General features: G+C 37.1%; 2 protein-coding genes across 2 annotated transcripts in view; one reads left to right on the top strand and one right to left on the bottom strand.

The window, feature by feature from the left end:
- LRRC72 (leucine rich repeat containing 72) overlaps nucleotides 1-8,893 on the top strand; it is a gene marked incomplete at its 5' end in the record, with an annotated part of 39,537 nt that extends 30,644 nt beyond the window's left edge. The window contains 4 exons of the mRNA XM_007946648.2: nucleotides 1,457-1,546; nucleotides 2,669-2,821; nucleotides 7,536-7,563; nucleotides 8,728-8,893. Of these exons, the coding sequence (XP_007944839.2) occupies nucleotides 1,457-1,546; nucleotides 2,669-2,821; nucleotides 7,536-7,563; nucleotides 8,728-8,893 (437 nt within the window). The remainder of the gene's footprint in view (nucleotides 1-1,456; nucleotides 1,547-2,668; nucleotides 2,822-7,535; nucleotides 7,564-8,727) is intronic.
- A 3,951-nt stretch (nucleotides 8,894-12,844) lies between these two features.
- ANKMY2 (ankyrin repeat and MYND domain containing 2) overlaps nucleotides 12,845-19,617 on the bottom strand; it is a 56,709-nt gene continuing 49,936 nt past the window's right edge. The window contains exons 8-10 of the mRNA XM_007946184.2: nucleotides 17,363-17,491; nucleotides 14,818-14,947; nucleotides 12,845-13,044 (exon numbers count right to left, since the gene is read on the bottom strand). Of these exons, the coding sequence (XP_007944375.1) occupies nucleotides 12,845-13,044; nucleotides 14,818-14,947; nucleotides 17,363-17,491 (459 nt within the window). The remainder of the gene's footprint in view (nucleotides 13,045-14,817; nucleotides 14,948-17,362; nucleotides 17,492-19,617) is intronic.

The raw sequence follows: 19,617 nt of genomic DNA, 5'->3' as shown, positions 1-19,617 counted from the left end.
GGAGCTCTGGTAGCGTAGTGCCTAAGGCACTTGACTGCTAACCAGAAGGCTGGCAGTTCAAACCCACCAGCCACTCCTTGGAAGGAAGATGAGGCAATCTACTTCCATAGTGATACTGCCTTGGAAACCCAAGGAGGGGTCGCTATGAGTCGGGTCCGACTGGATGGCACATAACAACAAGGTAAATGTAAATACTTTTTGTTGAAAATATCCTCACAACTTCTAGCTGAAGAATTTTTAAAATGTATCAATATACTGATTCTCTAAGGAATACCACCTCAGAAATGGCAGAAGTTCTTCTGTACCCATATGCCTCTCACTGTATTAAAGTATGCAGGCTGTTACTTATTCTAGCAACGGTGCACAAAGACCTCCAAGCAGTGTGAGTCTGGTAAAGGTGGATAAGATGGGAGGCCCACATCTTCTCAGTTCTGCTCTTGCTGAGATCTGAAGCTGTGGTTGGCATTTTAAAATGTTGAATTATTTGCATTGGTGTGGAGAGTGAGTTAGAAATTCTTATTAGAACAAGGTATACTGCACCTCTGCCCCCATCTCCACACAGGGCAACTTTGTGACTAGAAAAAGAGAACCAATATACAAATACTTTGATAGAGAGCAGCATCAAGACACCCATAGAGGCATCCCAGTCAATTGGTCTAATAACAGGTTTAGTACTTCCATTCTCTGGGGTCTTAAAAGCTTTCAAGTAGCCATCCAAGGCATGAGGATTAATCTCTATTTGCCTGGAGCAACAGAAGAAGAATGGGAGTCAGGAATAGGAGGAGGCTATGGTATGCATAGCTAATGGCCTCCGAGAACAACTTCCTCCTTTGCCATGAGACCAGAAGAACAGGATGGTGCCTGGCTACCATTATGGAACATTTAGATCAAAGAGGAATCCTGATCCAAAGTGGGAAAATGTAGAAACTATACCCTGAGATTATTTTTTAAATTTAAACCAAAAAGTCGCCTGAAGTCTTCTTAAAACCAAACAATAGTTTAGTTTCACCAGTAAAAAAAATGTCTGACTTGAACATTATGCTCTTTGAAAAGCTTAATAGATAATAAGGCATTTGACTACTAACCAAAAAGCTGGCAGTTCAAACCCACCAGCCATTCCTCAGAAGGAAGGTTGGGCAATCTGCTTCTGTAGTGATACTGCCTTGGAAACCCAAGGAGGGGTCTCTATTAGTTGGATTCGACTCCACAAGAGTGAGTTTGTTTTTTTTTTTTAGAACTCAGTAAATACTTGTACAGTCAATACATTTAACAGACAGGACAATTAAAGACTTCTCTGAGTAAGTAAGGGTTTAGTGAGGGCATGGATTTGGTCTTTGAAGCAGAGCTTTGCATATCCTTACGTTTTATATTAATCCCAAAATTTCTATATTTTATTAAGTGATAAACAAAACTAATTTGTAAATCTGATGCCTTAATTTGGATTTTTCCTTTGCAGGTCTCTACCAAAATCCTTTGTGCCAATATAACTTGTATCGTTTATATACAATCTACCAGCTTCCGGGAGTGGAACTGCTTGACCGAAATGGTAAGGACATCTCTTTGCACTCTACAACTCAGTGCACTAAAAATGTAGACTATCCTTTAAAACAGTTGACTTTGTAAATGAAAAAGTTTCAATTATTTACTTTTGAAACCTTTGCCATTTGAAATTTGTCCTAGTTTCAGAATTCATGTCTCTTGACCACTTTATTGGAAAGATCATCTATGAGAGTGAGGAAAGGCACACCTTTCGTCCTGGTTTTGATATTAACTTGTTGGTTGCCAATCATTTACCCCTGGTCTGTCCTTTAGTTTCTTATCTCTAAGATGAGATAATTAGACTAAATCTCTTAAAGTCTATTTATGTTCTAAAAGTCATCTTCTTTGAAATTCTGTCAATAAAACTGGTATTATTAATAATGCTTCTTTATGAATACATCTTTAGGCATTGTATATAAATTAGTATGTCTGATTTATACAAGCCACACAAAAAATCTATTTCAATGCATTACCTTTAACATTTCTAGGGACTTATCTTGTAGGAACTCTGGCAGTGTAATGCTTAAGGCATTTATTTGACTGCTAAACAGAAGGCTGGCAGTTCAAACCCATCAGCCACTCCTCAGAAGGAAGATTGAGCAATCTACTTCTATACAGATACTGCCTCGGAAACCCAAGGAGGCATCGCTATGAGTAGTAATCTACTCAATGGCAGTGAGTTTGTTTTTTTCAGGTTAGGGAGTTATTTTACTCCCTAAGTACCTTATTACCCATTTATCTAGTTACCTTTCTATATCACAGAGTTGAACATTTTCAGAAATTAATTAGTGAGTACCTTTTGTCTATGTGGACGTCAAGACCTTATAGTCTCTTCTTCCTAGCCTTGAGGAAATGAAAGATGTGTTTTACATACTATTTCAATCATCTTGCTAATGTGTTGCAAAGTGTCTGGGATGCATTAGACTGCAAGGCTGATCTGAGCCTTGTAACATGAACATTTGTAAGATTATGAAAATAACAGTGATACCTCCTTTACAAATTAGTTTTGACAGGATGATCACATATAACCTAGTACAGAGAAATAAATTTTTTAATGTGTCCAATGTTTTTTGACTCTGCAAATTTATCTACAGTGCTATGCAATAACATTACTTTTTGTATTTATCAGAAGTTACAGAAAAAGAAAGAAGATCAATGATTACCATTTTTAACCATGAAAAAGCACATATTCTCCAATCAATTGCATTCGGAGGAAAAGTAGATGCCTCATGGAATCCTACATCACCATTTAAACACAAACAAGCCCACAGAGTACCCTCAGGTATACTGAAAAACATAAATAAATAAAACTGCACACACTTCTGAGTAACCTGATCATTATCATAATTACAATTACAATAAGCTAAGTATATAACAAAATGTATAATCTCTTAATAATTTTGTTAGGCTAATGAAAGTGAGTATGTAATTTTAATCTTCATTCAAGTACATTAAATTAAGTGAGGTAATGTGGGAGCTCTGGTAGCATAGTGGCTAAGGCACTTGACTGCTAACTAGAAGGCTGGCGGTTCAAATCCACCAGCCACTCCTTGGAAGAAAGATGGGGCAATCTACTTCCGTAGTGATACTGCCTCGGAAACCCAAGGAGGGGTCGCTATGAGTTGGGTCCGACTCGACGGCACATAACAACAACAACAACAACAACGTGATAATAATGAGATTACACAGTAAAGCCCTTATCCCAGTACCTGTTGTTGTTAGATTGTTAGGCTCTTTTGACTCTGTTCCCACTCATTGCGACCCGATCTATGTACAACAGATCAAAACACTGCCCAGTCCTGTGCCATTATCACAATCATTGCTTGAGCCCATTGCTGCATCTATATCTCAAATCATCTCATTCAGAGTCTTCTTCTTTTGCTATTTCCCCAAGCATGATGTTCTTCTCCAACAACTGGTTCCTCCTGATTACATGTGCAAAATAAATGAGACAAAGTCTTGTCATCCTCGCTTCTAAGGAGCATTCTTGTACTTCTTCCAAGACATATTTGCTCATTCTTCCAAAAGTCCACACTGTTCAATATTCTTCACCAACACCATAATTCAAATGTACCAATTCTTCTTTCATCTTCTTTATTCATTATTTTGCTTTCACATGCATATGAGGCTATTGGAAATACCATGGCTTCAGCCAGGTGCACCTAAGTTCTCAAAGTGACATCTTTGCTTTTGAAAACTTTAAAAAGGTCTTTTGCAGTAGATTTTCCCAATGCGTTGTCACTTGATTTCTTGATTGCTGCTTCCATGGGTGTTGATTGTGGATCCAAGTAAAATGAAATCCTTGATAACTTCAATATTTTCTCCATTTATTATGGTATTTTTCATTGGTCTAGTTGTGAGGACTTTTGTTTTCTTTATGTTGAGATGAAATCTATACTGATGACTATAGTCTTTGATCAGTAAATACTGCAAGTCCTCCTTACTTCAGTAAGCAAGGTTGTGTCACGTGCATATCTGAAGTTAATGAGTCTTCCTCCAATCCCAGTGTCACGTTCTTCTTCATATAGTCAAGCTTTTCAAATTATTTGCTCAGCATACAGACTGAATTAAGTATGGTGAAAGAATGCAACCCTGATGCATGCACACCTTTCCTGATTTTAAACCACACAGTATATTCTGTTTGAATGGCCGCCTCTTGGTCTATGTACAGGTTTCTCATGAGCATCATTAAGCATTCCAGAATTACTGTTCTTTGCAATGTTATCATCCATAAATTGTTATAATCCACATAGGAAAATGCCTTTGCACAGTCAATAAAATAAAGGTAAACATCTTTCTAAAATTCTCTGCCTTCAGCCAAGATCCATCTGGCATCAGCAATGATATCTCTCATTCCACGTCCTCTTCTAAATCTGGTTTGAATTTCTGGCAGTTCCCTGTTGATGTACTGCTCCAACAATTTTTGCATTATCTTCAGCAGAATTTTACTTGTGTATGATATTAATGATATTTTTTGATAATTTTCTTATTCTGTTGGATCATCTAGCACAGTATAAAGCTAAAACTATTATTATTACTATCACAGGACAGTTTTACTTACTTACAAGTAAGAATAAAGTTTTGGAAATTATAGAAAAAATACTAAGATGACATAAAGGGCATCTGCAATTTTTCCACTTAGAAATAAGCACTGTTAATATTTAGGTCGTACTCACATACATATTCTTGATATGCAAATATATCTTGATTATCTTCAGTGATATTTCTTATCAATTAGAATTTTATTCCTGCTACAGTGGCTTAAACAAATGGAGATTTATTTTTCTAACAAATAAAGAGTACTAAGAGCATTCACATTTAGTGTACAAACTCCATGAATACATCTGTTTCTTTGTTCTGCCACTTGTACTGCATTTATGATTACAAAGTAGCTTCTGTACTACCAAGCATCTCATTGCCATTACAGGAAGGAAGAAGGATGGATGCAAATGGTGCAAAGACAAAAGCCTTTTCTTCATGATTCCTAAAATTTAAGGGGAAATTATTGAATTGGAAAGTAATTTTGAGGAAATAACACAGAATGCAAGATAGAGAAAAAGATAGCAGATATTAATTTTATTGAGACAGAAGACAGTAGAAAGAGAAGATCCAAAAAATGTTTAGTGACAATACCTGAAGGAAAAGAAAAAAGAGAAATTGGGGAGAAGGGCTTGTTTGAAGTGATAATGGCTGGTAATTTTCCAAATTTGATAAGTGATATGAACTGTTAGATTCATCAGGGAAAAAAAAAAAAAAAACGAATACAAAGAAATACACACGAAAAAATAATTCCACCCCAAAGACAAAAGAAATTCTTAAACCTGTCAGAAAGAATATGCAGATTACCTGCAAAAGAATATCTTAAAGATGAATAACAAACTTCTCAACTTGCAATCATACAAGTCACAAGACAATAATGCCTTTAAAATGTTGAAGGAAGGTAATAGTCAAACAAGAATTCTGCAGCTGGACAAATTTTTATTCAAAAAATGAACAAGAAGGAAGAATGAGGGAGATAAATTCTTCCCTCAAATTTTATTGTGAAAGTGCTCTTACATAGAAAAAAGTTGAATACAATACACACCTAGATATTCCCATACATATTCAACAATTGGTAATATTTCACCACATTTGCTCCCCTTCATATATGAGGCTTCGTATCTTTATCTGGGAAGGACAGGCCTCCCCAGAAACTTTTAATTACATCTCGTAACTACCAAATAAGCTAGAAATTTGAATATATTGTTGAACCATTTAAATGTTTCAGTAGCCAACATCATAATACTTCACTCCCAAATAATTTAGCCTGAAAGTTTAATAAGGGCATTTCTCTATATAACCACCATGCTGTTATCACAGCTAAGAAAAACAATAGTATTATCTAATGTATAATCCATATTCAAATTTCACAGTTGTTCTAAAATGTCTTCTATGGCTGTTTCCTTCAAGCCAAGATGAAAATGAGGGAGATCAACAGCACAAATCATGTATTTGGTAGGAGTATAAACTGGCTCAACTTTCTTAGAAGACCATATGGCAGTATTTATCAACATATAAAATACACAAACGATTTGACAACAGCAATTCAGTTTATAGTATCTCTACGTTGACTGTAATTCCCCACAATGCAACAGCTCTCTTCCCACTTCCTCCCCGTTGTTACCTCTTCCCTGTGTCCTTCCCTCCCTGCACTTCCCCCCTCCTATGGAAATATCTGTAAACAGGTACAAAGGTATAGAAATAAGGCTGCTCATCACAACACATACTTTTCAATAGCAAAATAATGAAAATAATCTAAATGGTCATTCACATTGGGAATGACTGACTCAACGGAACCTAACAACAGCAATATGAGGAATGTTAAATAAATTATGGTACATTCATATAATTTGAACTATTCCATTATACAACTATCCCTTGATATACTTTGAGTATAAAAACATTGCAGAATAATGTAATGCAACAGTAAAGTTGGAGTTTTGTCAACAAGTCTGTGCATTCGTATGTGTGACACATGTGTGTACACACAAAGGAAGCTGGAAGCATATACCCAAACTCTTAAGATTGGCACTTCAGATAAGGGGAAGTGGAAGTGGAAAGGTGAAAGGAAGATTCCTCTTGTTACTGTTTGTTTTATTGCTTATATTCACTATAAGGAAAATGTGTGCTTTTTGTATTGTACAGTGTAAAAATGTAGAAAAAGAAAAAGAATCTGGGGAGATCAGGAAGGACATGGAAGACCTGAGTCAGCCATTTGTGAAGGGAATGATGCCATGAACCACTCCTAAGCAGAAGCCATGTGTGTTTTCTGTCCTGGCCGAATGCTCATCTCTGTTGTGGATTGGCAAGAGCCCATAGTGTGGGCTTTGGTAGCCCAACAGGTGCTGGTGATTTTCATCTCTTGTCTGGCATGAGGCCGTCTAGAGAGGAATAAACAAAGCAATGAGAATCTCTGGAAGATACTGTAAGAAATTCGGGCTTTGAGGACTAGCCTTTGAGCTCCAAAGCTAGGGAAGAGAAAGATTCTTATGATCTAGGATTTATTCCATTTCTTTGAAGTTAATGCCAAGAATCCAAATAATTTAAAGCGCCTTAAATATTTCTCATTTGGTCTATTAGTCCATTTATAGATGCATGTGCCTGTCTTAAAAAAGGGATCAGCTTCTGCATAAGGAGTTCAATATCTTCATTATAAAAATCCCATTTGGATTCCATTGGTAACTAAACTGATTAAGAATTCTGTTCTCAGGGTTTTGATATTTGTATTGTATTACAGATTTTGTCCCAACACTTAAGGCTAAAATAACTTTATTTAAGAGAAAATTTCATTTTTTTTGGAATGGATATCAAGGTATGTTTTGGTAGAATGTTCTTTTTAGCTAAATGATTGATCAAAAACAGAAAACCATTACTTTTCCTTTATAGCACATTGTTGCATTGTGTTTAACTTCTGAATAAACATTTGAAAAATACTAATTAAGACTTTTTTTTTTCAGATTTTGCATTTGCAAATAATGTAGACAAGTAAGTGACATTTTAGTCTTACTTTTATTATCAGATTATGTCATAATTATATTGACCCCTAAATTATCCTAATTTCCCAAAACAGATTTGAATGAACTGAATAATAACTAGCTCTTCAGTAACTACCTACCTACTAAGGGAGTTCTGGTGGTGTAGGGCCTAAGGCATTTGACTGCTAACCAGAAGGCTGGTGGTTCAAACCCACCAGCCACTCCTTGGAAGGAAGGTCGGGCAATCTACTTCCATAGTGATACTGCCTCGGAAACCCAAGGAGCTCTTCAGTAGATGAGGAAAATTGCTGCTTTTCTGTAATAAATGATTTCAAGCTATGTATTCATATGTGACATTTAGGTTTTAATATTATAACCCCAAATAAAGAAAGGATGATTTGATATACTAAATAAAACTTAAGAATTATTAGCTATTTCAGATGAGGGGCTTTACTTATTTACTTTTCCTCTAAATATGTTCAGTGAGAGCAATTATCATATAGGTTAAATATTTTACTATCATTATAATATATACTTTCAAAAACAAGTACTTCATTAATACTATGAAAGATTAATGAAAAATTCATTAATAACGGCCAATTTAAAATCATCATTCTTTCTTACTTTTGGACTTAGGAATTTTTTTCTTTAGATTCAGAGTTGAAAAGTACTATCCCCATGCAGATTTTAAAAAATATAGCATAATGTAGGGAAATAGTAACTTTCTAATGTAATGTACTTAAGATATTAATATGCATCAACCACTCCTCAGAAGGAAGACTGGGCAATCTATTTCCATAGAGATACTGCCTCAGAAACCCAAGGAGGGGTCACTAGGAGTCAAACTAACTTGATGGCAGTGAGTTTGGTGGGTTTTATATGCTATCTATAATCATCTCATTTAACACTGGTTTTAAAACATAAACGCTTGACTATTATGGGGCTGAAACCATAATAGCAGAGCCCCAAATATGCTCAAATACTGTTTTTTAAATTATACAATAAATATGACATTACTTAGCTTGAAAGTCTTTTGTCAGCAGAGCCCAAAAATTATGTTAGTGGTCCTACACTAAAAGTAACAGAAAAATATGGTATTTATTTACTTAAATGAAAAATTCATTTTGGTTGGTTCAACTTATTTTTTTTTTTTACAAAATTGCTATTCTTGCAGAACTGTCTTTGATGACCCAGAAGATGCTGTTTTTGTAAGATCCATGAAGAGATCAGTGATGACTATTACCTCTATGAACTGGGACACAGTTCCAACACGAGATGAAAAATACCTTGAAGAGAAAGGCACAGAACCTGCTCAAATGCTCACAATTACACTGAGATAACGCTTGGAATTTCTAGATACCATAGTGGTTTTCAGTTGCATAGTAAACGTTCCTGTGATTTAGCATGTATTTATTATATCATTTGAAACTTTTAAATGGAAATGGAAACAAATAATCCTTACATTTTATGTTTTTTAAAGTTTCTGTTGAACTAAAACATGTACACAGTATACATCGTAAGTGTTCAGCTCAACAAATTTAAAAGAACTGAACATACTTATATAAACAGCATCCCAGATGAAGAAATAAAAAAGTACCAGCACTCTAAAAGCCCCTATTCCTGTCACTAGTCACTACCCACTCTTAAAAGTAATCACTATCCTGATTTCTAGACTACAAATTGTGTCAATTTTTGGTAAGTACTAAAGGGATTCACAGAAAGGAAGTGTTTTGTGTCTGATTTCTTTCACGTGATAATTTAAGATCTATCCATATTGTTGCTGGTAGCAATAATTCTGTCATTCTCATTGTTGTATATTATTCCATTGTATGAATGTATCACATTAAAAAAAAAAAAGTCTACTGTATTTTTAATGAGCCCTTGAGGTCCAGTGGTTAAAGCATTCAGCTGCTAACCAAATGGTCAGTGGTTCGTACTCACCAGCTGCTCTGTAGGAGAAAAATGTAGCAGTCTGCTTCCCTAAAGATTTTCAGCTTCGGAAATCTTATAAGGCAGCTCTACTCTGTCCTATAGGGTCACTATGAGTCAGAATGGACTCAATGGCAGTGGGGTTTTTTTGACTGTTTTCATTTCTCACCTCTGGAAGCATTTGCCAATTCTGAATGTGGGCTAATGATCTGGGCTTGGGCCAGCCAGAAGCCTGCTGCTAGGGAAAACAGAAACCAGAAAAGCTTTTAACAGTTGCCTGGTGCTGAGTGACGAAATTGGTCATTTAAGGTAACTCAAAGGCATGGCTGCTTTTCTCAGAAGACATCTGCTGAATTCTGAAGCTGGGTATGAGGTTAATGAGCTAGATCAAAAGCATATGAAAAGCACAGTAACATTTCCACCTATCTGGTGGCACTTAGGAAATAGCCACACTGTAGAAGTGGGCCTAAAATCATAACAGGAAAGAGATAAAAGCCTTAGAGGGAGTATGAGTTGACACTGAGAACCTACAGCTTGCTTTCACCTGGAGGCACTTACAAAACTAAGGAATATCCACTAAAGCCAATAAAAAACAACGGCTTTCTTTGGAGGTCTATTTTTTTATAGTTGCAGAGATACAACTTCAAATAGTAAAAGTGTACTGAGTAGTAGTTAAGTTCATTGAGTCCCAGACTGCACTTTACAGCAAGTGACGTGACCTCTTTAGATTTCAATTTTATCCTCATCTGTGCTGTTGTGTTGTTGTTCGTTGCTGACAATTTCACTCCAACTCCTGGTGACCCTATATGTGTATTATAGAACTACTCCAAAGGGTTTCCAAGGTTGTGTCCTTTCTGAAGCAGATCTGTAGGTCCATTTTCAAAGGCACCTCTGAGTGCCACCAACCTGTCAGGTAGTAGTGAAGTGCTTAACTGTTTGCACCACCCAGGGACCTCTCTTCTGTGTTACTGGGATACAAATAAAGACTAATCCATAAGATTGTTGTGACTGTTAAGTAAGACAGTGTCAGGGACCTAGTAATTTTTTGTACCTGTTGAATCAAAAAGGGGTCCTGGTGGTGAAATGGTTAAGCACACAGCTGTAACTGAAAGGGTGGTTAGAATCCGCCCAACAGCTCCATGAGACAGCCCTGGTGACCTGCTTCTGCAAAGATGATAGCTATGAAAACCCAGTGGGACAGTTCTATTGTCACATGGGGTCACTATTGAGTCAGAATCAACTCCACACACCCAACAACTGAATCAAAAAAGACATCCAATCGCCTAATAAACCTACTGGCCAAATGAATACTTCCTATAAGCTCTAGAGACAAGAATTACTAAATTAAGAATATTCTAATCCTTTAGGTCCTATTTTTTGACTGAGAGGTTTCTTGGTAGCATATTGAAAATATGCTAAAGCTATTAAAATTAAATGAATAAATAAAACCCTGCAAGTCCACCTCTTTTGGTGGTACTATAATAGAGTGTATTTTAGATTTTCTGTGATGAATGAGGCTTTAGAATCAACCCATTTTCTCTTAAACCTGTTTCTTATCTCATCCATGACACATCTGAGAATTTTGATATTGACATGGCTTATGCCTGAAGTCCTCTTTGTCCAATTTTAAAGCTTCTATTTATGCCAGCTATTATTTGTGTTAGGAGCCCTAGTGGTACAATCGCTTGACTGCTAATCAAAAGGTTGGTGGCTCAAACCCACTGAGTGGCTTTGTGGGAGAAAAGACCTGGCACTCTGTTGCCATAAAGATTAAAGCCTAGGAAACACTGTTAGGTAATCCTACTCTGTCACACTGTGTTCCTATCAGTTGGACTCAACTCAATGGCACACAGCATCACTGTATCAGAGTTCTGATCCATCTTAGCAATTCATCTCAATAGAAAAAATCACCTCTATATTACCGCATCTCTTCATTTTTCTATTTCCTTTTGCTTTTTCCAATCATCCATGGTACCCAAAACAGGGACCATACCCTCTTGCCAGAGCCCAGCACAGTATCCGACAGAGAGTAGTGTAAGAAAAAGGAGAAAAATGGTAACACAAATGCACACACAAAAAAATTGGAAAAGCAGGGACCTATGGTAAAAAGGGGAGCTCTGATGGCACAGTGCCTAAGGCATTATTTGACTGCTAACCAGAAGGCTGGTGGTTCAAACCCACCAGCCACTCCTTGGAAGAAAGACTGAGCAATTTACTTCCGTAGAGATACCACCTCAGAAACCAAAAGGTAGTCGCTATGAGTCGGAATTGACTTGATGGCAGTGAGTTGTTAAAATAACTAGGAATTTGCTAAATTCCCTAATATTTGTTAGATTTTCCAATATTTCTCTAATGTTGCCCTCAACAGACAGCAATAAACCATGAAACAAAATGTGAGTCATTGGTAATAGTAGGCACAATTTATTTTACAATCAGTACAAGAAACTTTGAAACAGTACTATCTTCAGATATCACACACTCTCGCTCTGTTTAAATGCTGCATACACTAAAAACTGATGCCAGGACTTTACATAAATGATAGCTGTAAATCACAGTTTCTGGACATGAATAGCTTACAGGAAGATAACAGTCAGCCTTCCAGATGGGAGTATGGCACATGAATTAGTTTGACAATAATTATACATTTCGCAATTATTTAATCAAAAATGTGATCTTTTTTTAATGGACATGCTGAGATAATCTAGTAATGCCTTAATTCTTTCTGAGAGATTTGACATTTCTGAAGGTACAAATACTATGGATAAAAAGTCACTGCAGGAACTATAAAAAGTTCAGACTGTTCAGGATAATTTCTATGAAAATACTGCCATCAATTGAACTACAGCAAAGATTCTTTAACATAAAGTTTTTCTTTATTACATTGCTCCTTAATAAGTAGAAGTTCACTATTGCAAATGCTATTTTTATGCATTTTATTCACATATAAGTAACTTCTTTTAACTACTCTTCTCTGTGGTTATACCATTTTTCTTTTCTGAAAATCACCTCTCTCACACCAGTTCTGCTTGCTCCTTGGCTCCCTGGGGCCTGTATTTCTTCTTTAAGGGGATTTACTTTCCATTGAGAACAGATGCTGACAATCAGACCTCAAAAAGGGAATAGAAATGGTTTCTCTTATATTTTGGAAACATTTTTCCATAGGAATATTCATCCAATTACAGATCAGAAATCAATAGGAAATTAGGGCAAAGTAGATAGAGCTTTGCTTGGAAACCTCTAATCTAGGACATATGGGATCTTGCCATCAGCCCATGCAGGTATCATGAGGCAATGAAGACATGGTCACAGGAGTTTTCCAGCTACCTGCTAGGGTGAAAAGTGTCAGGCTGGCACTTGTGCTTTTACTCCTCAGATGTCTGTGGACCTGCAGGACTATCCTGTATGCATTCCAACTCAGCATCACTCTGGAGACATTCTTTCCCTCCTTCCACTGAATCTTTAGTATTAGAATCCTCTTGACTGGAATCCTCTTGGGAGGTACCTGTTTCAGCATGCGGCTGCTCTTCATTAACACAATTAGAATTGACATCGAGTTTGGCATCTGATAAAAGGCAAAAAATTTAAAAAAAGTTATTGTACCATGATACCCTTCTGATTGTTTTACATGTATCAACTCATTTAGTCCTCATTGTATCTGCAGGAGGTAACACTGCTTATTTTAATTCTACAAACGGGGAAACAGAACAGAGATTTCAAAACTTGCTCAAGTTTTACAATTTGTAAGAAGAGCCAGGATTTGAACTCAGGCTGGCTCCAAAGCCAGCACTCTCAATCACAATAGCCACTTGGGATCTGATAAAAATCTGTGTTTGAATGCTGCATTGTTATTAATTGGCTTGATTGTTTGGGTAGGTAATGGCCACTATGAGATTATTCTCTTATTTGTAAAGTGGGGATGATACAGTCTATCCTACATTCATTAAGAATAAAGGCATTTATAACACTTTTAATGTGTGTGGCATACAATTCATACTTCACAGTTGGAGACTCCTGTTTTACTGATAGTTCTACCCTTTCCTGATGGTCTACTTAGCATTATTCTCTGACCACAACACACAGAGTAAACAGTCTGATTCAGGAAACAGAACGCATGGCACTCAGAAAGCCTGACTTATTCTCTTAATACTAAATGATTTAATTTTGTACAAATCATTCAGTCCCTCTAACACAGTGCTTCTCAACCAAGTGGTAAAGGGCACAAGGTCCCTTGAGGAATGGAGGTGGAAATGTGCAGTTTCAGAATCACGTGGGTAACATACATCCCCCCAGAACATGTGACACATTCCCTGGAGAGGCAGTGGGGGGGGGCACTCATCCTTCTCCTCAATATGAAAGCCATTGCTGATATCACTCACTGTCCCTGATGAAAATGAATCATATATCTCATGAAGGATGGAGAAAAAAATAAATGAAACTCACTGCGCTAACACTTTAGTATTTACATGTCATCAGCAATGTAATCTGTAATTTATAAATTACTCTGTAATTTCACCCATAGTTCTGAAATGTGAAAAGCTTAAAGGCTTCCAACCTTAAAATATCTTGGTAGTCATTAAAAAAAAAAAAAACAACACTCACTGCCACCAAGTCAATCTGTACTAATAGCAGCCCCTACTGGGTTTTCAAGGTAATAAATATTTATGGAAGTAGATTACTCCAGCTTCTTTCCATGGAGTGGCTGGTGGGTTTGAACTGCCAACCTTCTGGTTCACAGTCAAATGCCTTAGGCACCTCACCACCAGAGCTCCTTGGTAGCCATTTGTTGTTGTTATGTGCCATCGAGTCGGCCCCGACTCATAGCAACCCCTCCTTGGGTTTCTGAGGCAGTATCACTAAGGAAGTAGGATTGCCCAACCTTCCTTCTGAGGAGTGGCTGGTGGGTTTGAACCACCAGCCTTCTGGTTAGCAGTCAAGTGCTTTAGCCACTATGCTACCAGAGCCATTTAGGGAAATTAAATTTTCTTATGCAGAGGCTTTAAAATCCTTGATGACCAGAATATAGGTAAATACTCAGTGAAGTCCCATTGTACTACAGCAGTACCTTGCACAAGAAAGTAGAATGTGGCACAAAGTACATTCCTCAGAATTTTGTCTCCTTGTTTTCCACTGGGACCCAGGCTGACCACATTCTATGCATTATCCCAAAGACTCAAAATGGTGACATACTGAGTTTCAGTGTAACTCTTCTGTTGGTTATGACTAAGTTCACTTGGTCTTCAGAGAAGAATCAGTTCCTGTGTGTCCTGTGTGAATATCATCTACCAGTCCTCTCCCTCACCAAGAACTGGCATGAGCTCAGTTTTTATATACATACCATTTTCCTCTTGACTCTTTTCTCTGGCAGCCTCTAATTGTTGCTTTTCATAAATGTCCTTCAGATTCTTACAGATTTTTTTATGAGCAAACCAGTGTGTTTTCTGGCAGGTTTGATCACAATATATTACCTGAAAGCAATTGTAGGTTTACTTTCATTTCAAGAACTTTGCTTACATCGTTTTCCAAATATGACATCAAACCAAGAAATATGTGATAAAGATATTAAGCTACCCATGTTATATTTTAAAACCATGATGGGTGGATATGTTCTGGTTTAGACTTGTTATTTTTAGCTTTCAAAAAAATACATTACTTAAAAAACATAACACATATATAAGCAGGTCTACTGAATATTCTACTAATAAATAGTTTACTAAGAACCTCGTAATTTGTTTATGATACTCTAATGACAAAGAAAACAAACTTGTCATCCCAGAGGAACCTACAGTTGCTGAGAAAGCACAGGATGGGGTAGGATGGAGGAAGGCAGACACCTCAGTGTTTAGAATATAGGACAGGAAGTAAAAGCAATAGGAACACAGAGGAAGCAGTGATTTACTCTGGCTGCAGGGAGTCAGGGTAGACAGACAAATGGGAAAGAAGCATTCCTGGTGAAGAGGACACCTTGAACAAAAATGTAGAAATAATCCAGTGAATGATATGTTCAAGGAGAGCAAGAATTTTGATGTTAATAGAGCTTACATTTTTGCAAGCAGGGCAATAAAGAGATGGGAATGAACCTCACTGAACATTTATATGCTAAGCACTGGGACAGGCTTTTGTATATAAATGGTGTCAAAAATTACATTATCGGCCCTACTTATTCACTCTTCCCAGCATCCATACCCTTTCCTATGTGACTTGTTATAGGGGCAGAGCTTTGACTTTAGGTTTTGTCATGTGACTTGTTTTGACCAATAGAATGAGACAGCATGGCAATTTTGAGGTTAGGACCCAAGAAACCTTGGGTGTTTCTACTTCTTCACATGTCTCTACCATTGCCATAGAATGTGTTCAGGTTAGCCTGCTGGCCCAAGGAGAGTATCAGAGACACATGGAGCAGGGCTACCCAAGGTATGTCCAGCCAACCACAAACATGCAAAAAGTAATAAATGACTCTTGTGTTAAGCACTGAGTTTTTGAGTGTTTTATTTAAATGCAGTAATAGCTAATGCATAAAAATGGTTTCACTTAATTCACAACTCTAGTCCCATTTCACACATAAGTTCAGAGAAGAAAGTAATTAAGAATGAAGCTGGAGAAGTAGGTTATGGTAGATTGGGATGGGTTTTATATAATATGCTAAAGAATACCAAGCTTAAAATCAATAGAAAATTAACATTACCTATGGGGCCAAGAAAGAAACTCTAGTAGTGTAGTCGGAAGGAAGGCTGGGCAATCTACGTCCGTAGTGATACTGCCCTGGAAACCCAAGAAGTGGTCACTATGAGTCGGATCTGACTCCACGGCAGTGAGTTTTGCTTTTTAGTGGTGTAGTGGTTAAGGCATTTGGCTGCTAACCAAAAAGGTCAGTGATTCGAACCTACCACCAACTCCACAGGAGAAAGATGAGGTAGTCTGGTTCCATACAGATTTACAGCCTTGGAAACCTAATGAGGGTTGCTATGAAGTTGCGATAAGGTTGCAGAGGTGGGTAGTATGGTTCACAGAGGGTAAAGACTGGTGACTGTCAAGAAGCAGTTGTAGTTTTTATAACAGAGTTCATGAAGACACTGTAGTTATCAGAGGAGTTAAGACTGTATATTTAAGAATTATCCTATTCTGGGTTCCCATATCTGTATTAGACTCAGGACCACTACTCTATGGATGATAACCTTTTTATGTTTGTTTGTTTGTTTTTCTTACTCATATTTTTTTCTCTCTTTAGTGTAGTCAGCTTAGAACGTAAGGGAGCTTGGGATTTGACAGAAGACAGACAGGGTATAGAACTACATCTATACTGTAGGACCCTTCCAAAATTATTTCTTAAGTATTAGATATAATACCTTATAGCCTTCAAGCAAAGACAAGAAGGTAAGGGGTAAAGGGAACCAGAGTACAGGAAATGGTACGAGAATAGAATGAATGAGAATTATGACACATTTTTAAAAAATATAACCAATATTACTGAATAATTTTTGTAGAAATTGTTAAATGGGAACCTAATTTGAAAAACTTTCATTTTAAACAATAAATATTTTTAAGTTTTATTTTTAAAATATACCTTATGTTGTTGTTGTTATGTGCCGTCAAGTCAGACCCGACTCATGGCGACCCCTCCTTAGGTTTCCGAGGCAGTATCACTGTGGAAGTAGATTGCCCACCCTTCCTTCCGAGGAGTGGTTGGTGGGTTTGAACCGCCAGCCTTCTGGTTAGCAGTCAAGTGCCTTAGGCACTATGCTACCAGAGCTCACAGTATTAGAAAACTAATATATCTGACAAGACAACCATTAAATTTACAGAACATAAAACCCCAGTGTCAGGTTGGAAGGAAATCCAAACCAGATATCACACAGCAGAACTTAAAAGAACTTCATTCTTACCATTTTGCATACTGAACATCTTTTACTTGCTCCTTTTTCTCCACAGGTTGTGCAAAATTCAACATCCACAAAACCCACCTGACCAGTGATGGCTTGGTTAAGCACAGAGAATGCAGTGGGCTCAGAACCCTAGAGTGAGAAAAAGAACTCTGAAGTTACCAGGGAAAGACTACAGAGATGGCATTCGGGAACAGTGTTGTCTGGAAACAGAGATACACAAGAAGAAATTATTCCTTCTAAAGAATATAAAAAAAGAGTCCTGGTGGTGCAGTGACTAAGTGCTTGGTTACTAATAGAAAGGTCAGTAGTTGAAACCCACAAGCCACTCTAGGGAAGAAACATGTAGCAATCTGTAGAGACTTCATGACAAATGGACAAACACCCAACTCTTTCTACACAAAGTACACAGTTGGAAAGTAAGTCATGGGTCTCAGTAACCAAAGAGCATAAAATGGACCTTCTCTAGAATAAAAGTATTTTTCAGTTAGGTCAGCACTGATTTCAGACACAGGAAAATAAACTCATAATGTTTCCATAAATCTCTACGTTTCTATAAATCTTTACAGACGCAGACTGCCACAACTTTCTCCCGTGAACAGCTGGTAAGTATGCACTGCTGACCTTTCAGTTAGTAGCCAGACGTTTAACCACTGTGCCATCAGCATGCCAAAGCAGTTCATAGTTTCAAGCTTTTCAAATTTTCTCCTTTATCCCTACCCAAAATTCTGCCACTTTTCATAATTTGAATTTCTATCTGAGTATTTGCAGATTATTCTTGAAAATATTTGACCTTGTTACTGCCCTACGTAACAGAGTTTTAAAACATCACCTGGGAACAATGTTCTCAAATATTCAAAAAATTTAATAAATATTTTAAGTGTAGCTACCCATTTCCAAGCTGTTGTTTTCCTGTGAATACCAATGATCATGTTTGCCTCCTGTTACATGCTAACAATTAGGCTTAGAATGAACAGAGTATAATGGTGGGGGGAAAATTAGGTAAAATGAAATCTCTGATATTAGATGTTTAAGTTGACAATATCATCAGGAAAGAAAGTCTCTAACAGTGTGCTCAAACATTGGTATACATCAAAAAACTTGTTAAAAATTCAGATACCTGGTATCATCCTATACCTTCTCAATTAGAATGTCTAAGGGTATGGTCCAGGGAGCTCTGGTGGCATAGTGCCTAAGGCATTTGACTGCTAATCAGAAGGCTGGAAGTTAAAAGCCACCAGCCACTCCTCAGAAGGAAGACTGGGCAATCTACTTCTGTACAGATACCACATTGGAAACCCAAGTAGAGGTCACTAAGAGTCAGAACTGACTCAATGGCAGTGAGTTTTTTTTTTTTCCCCCCAATGGTGTGGTCCAGGTTATTACCAATATCACCAGGAAATTCTGAGACATACAAAAATTTGGGAATTACTATTTAATATCATGTTGAACATATATAAAGATATATAATTCCTTTGCCTCAATAACAAATTACTAAACCAGATAGCAGAGTGGTCCACAAATAAACAGAATATGATATAATCAACAAACTTAACGATTATATTTTCCACATTCATTTTTTTTTAATAGAGCTGCCTGAGACCTCATCAATCTCTCTCCTAATATGTGACTTTTGTGTCAGAACACACACTAACACTGTCACAGATGTAACTAAAGGTAATAAACTAAAGGAGATCTTGCTAGAAGCCTGTTAAACTACTACTTCAGAAAAGTCAATGTTACAGCTGAACAACCATAGAGAATCTTTCTGTGACTGTTAAGAAACAAGAACCCTTTCTTGTCATATAAAACCTTATTAACTTTGTTAAGTAAGAGTATGTTTAACCATCAGAACTGAGCCCATGCATTGAGATGTTTCAACATACATACAGATGCCCCGCTGGAGGCACTCATTGGGTCACGTCAAGAGATTTGGAAGACAGCTACCTGACCAACTGGCTGGAAGAGATCCATATTTGTACCATTCCCAAGAAAGGTGATCCCACAGAATGTGGAAATTATCAAACAATATCATTAATATCTCATGCAAGTAAAATCTTACTGAAGATAATTAAAAAATGGTTGCAGCAGTGTATTGACAGAGAAATTCCAGAAGTGCAGTCTGGTTCAGAAGAGGACGTGGAACAAGGGATATCATTGCTGATGTCAGATGGATCTTGGCTCAAAGTAAAGAATACCAGAAAGATGTTTACTTGTGTTTTATTGACTATGCAAAAGCATTTGATTGTGTGGATCAT

The sequence above is a fragment of the Orycteropus afer genome, unplaced genomic scaffold, assembly GCF_000298275.1.
Source record: "Orycteropus afer afer isolate SDZICR_OR568_19922 unplaced genomic scaffold, OryAfe1.0 scaffold00008, whole genome shotgun sequence".
In the NCBI taxonomy this organism is placed as follows: domain Eukaryota; kingdom Metazoa; phylum Chordata; class Mammalia; order Tubulidentata; family Orycteropodidae; genus Orycteropus; species Orycteropus afer.
Note: the sequence above shows the minus strand (reverse complement) of the source record. Positions and strands in the feature narration are given on the sequence as shown.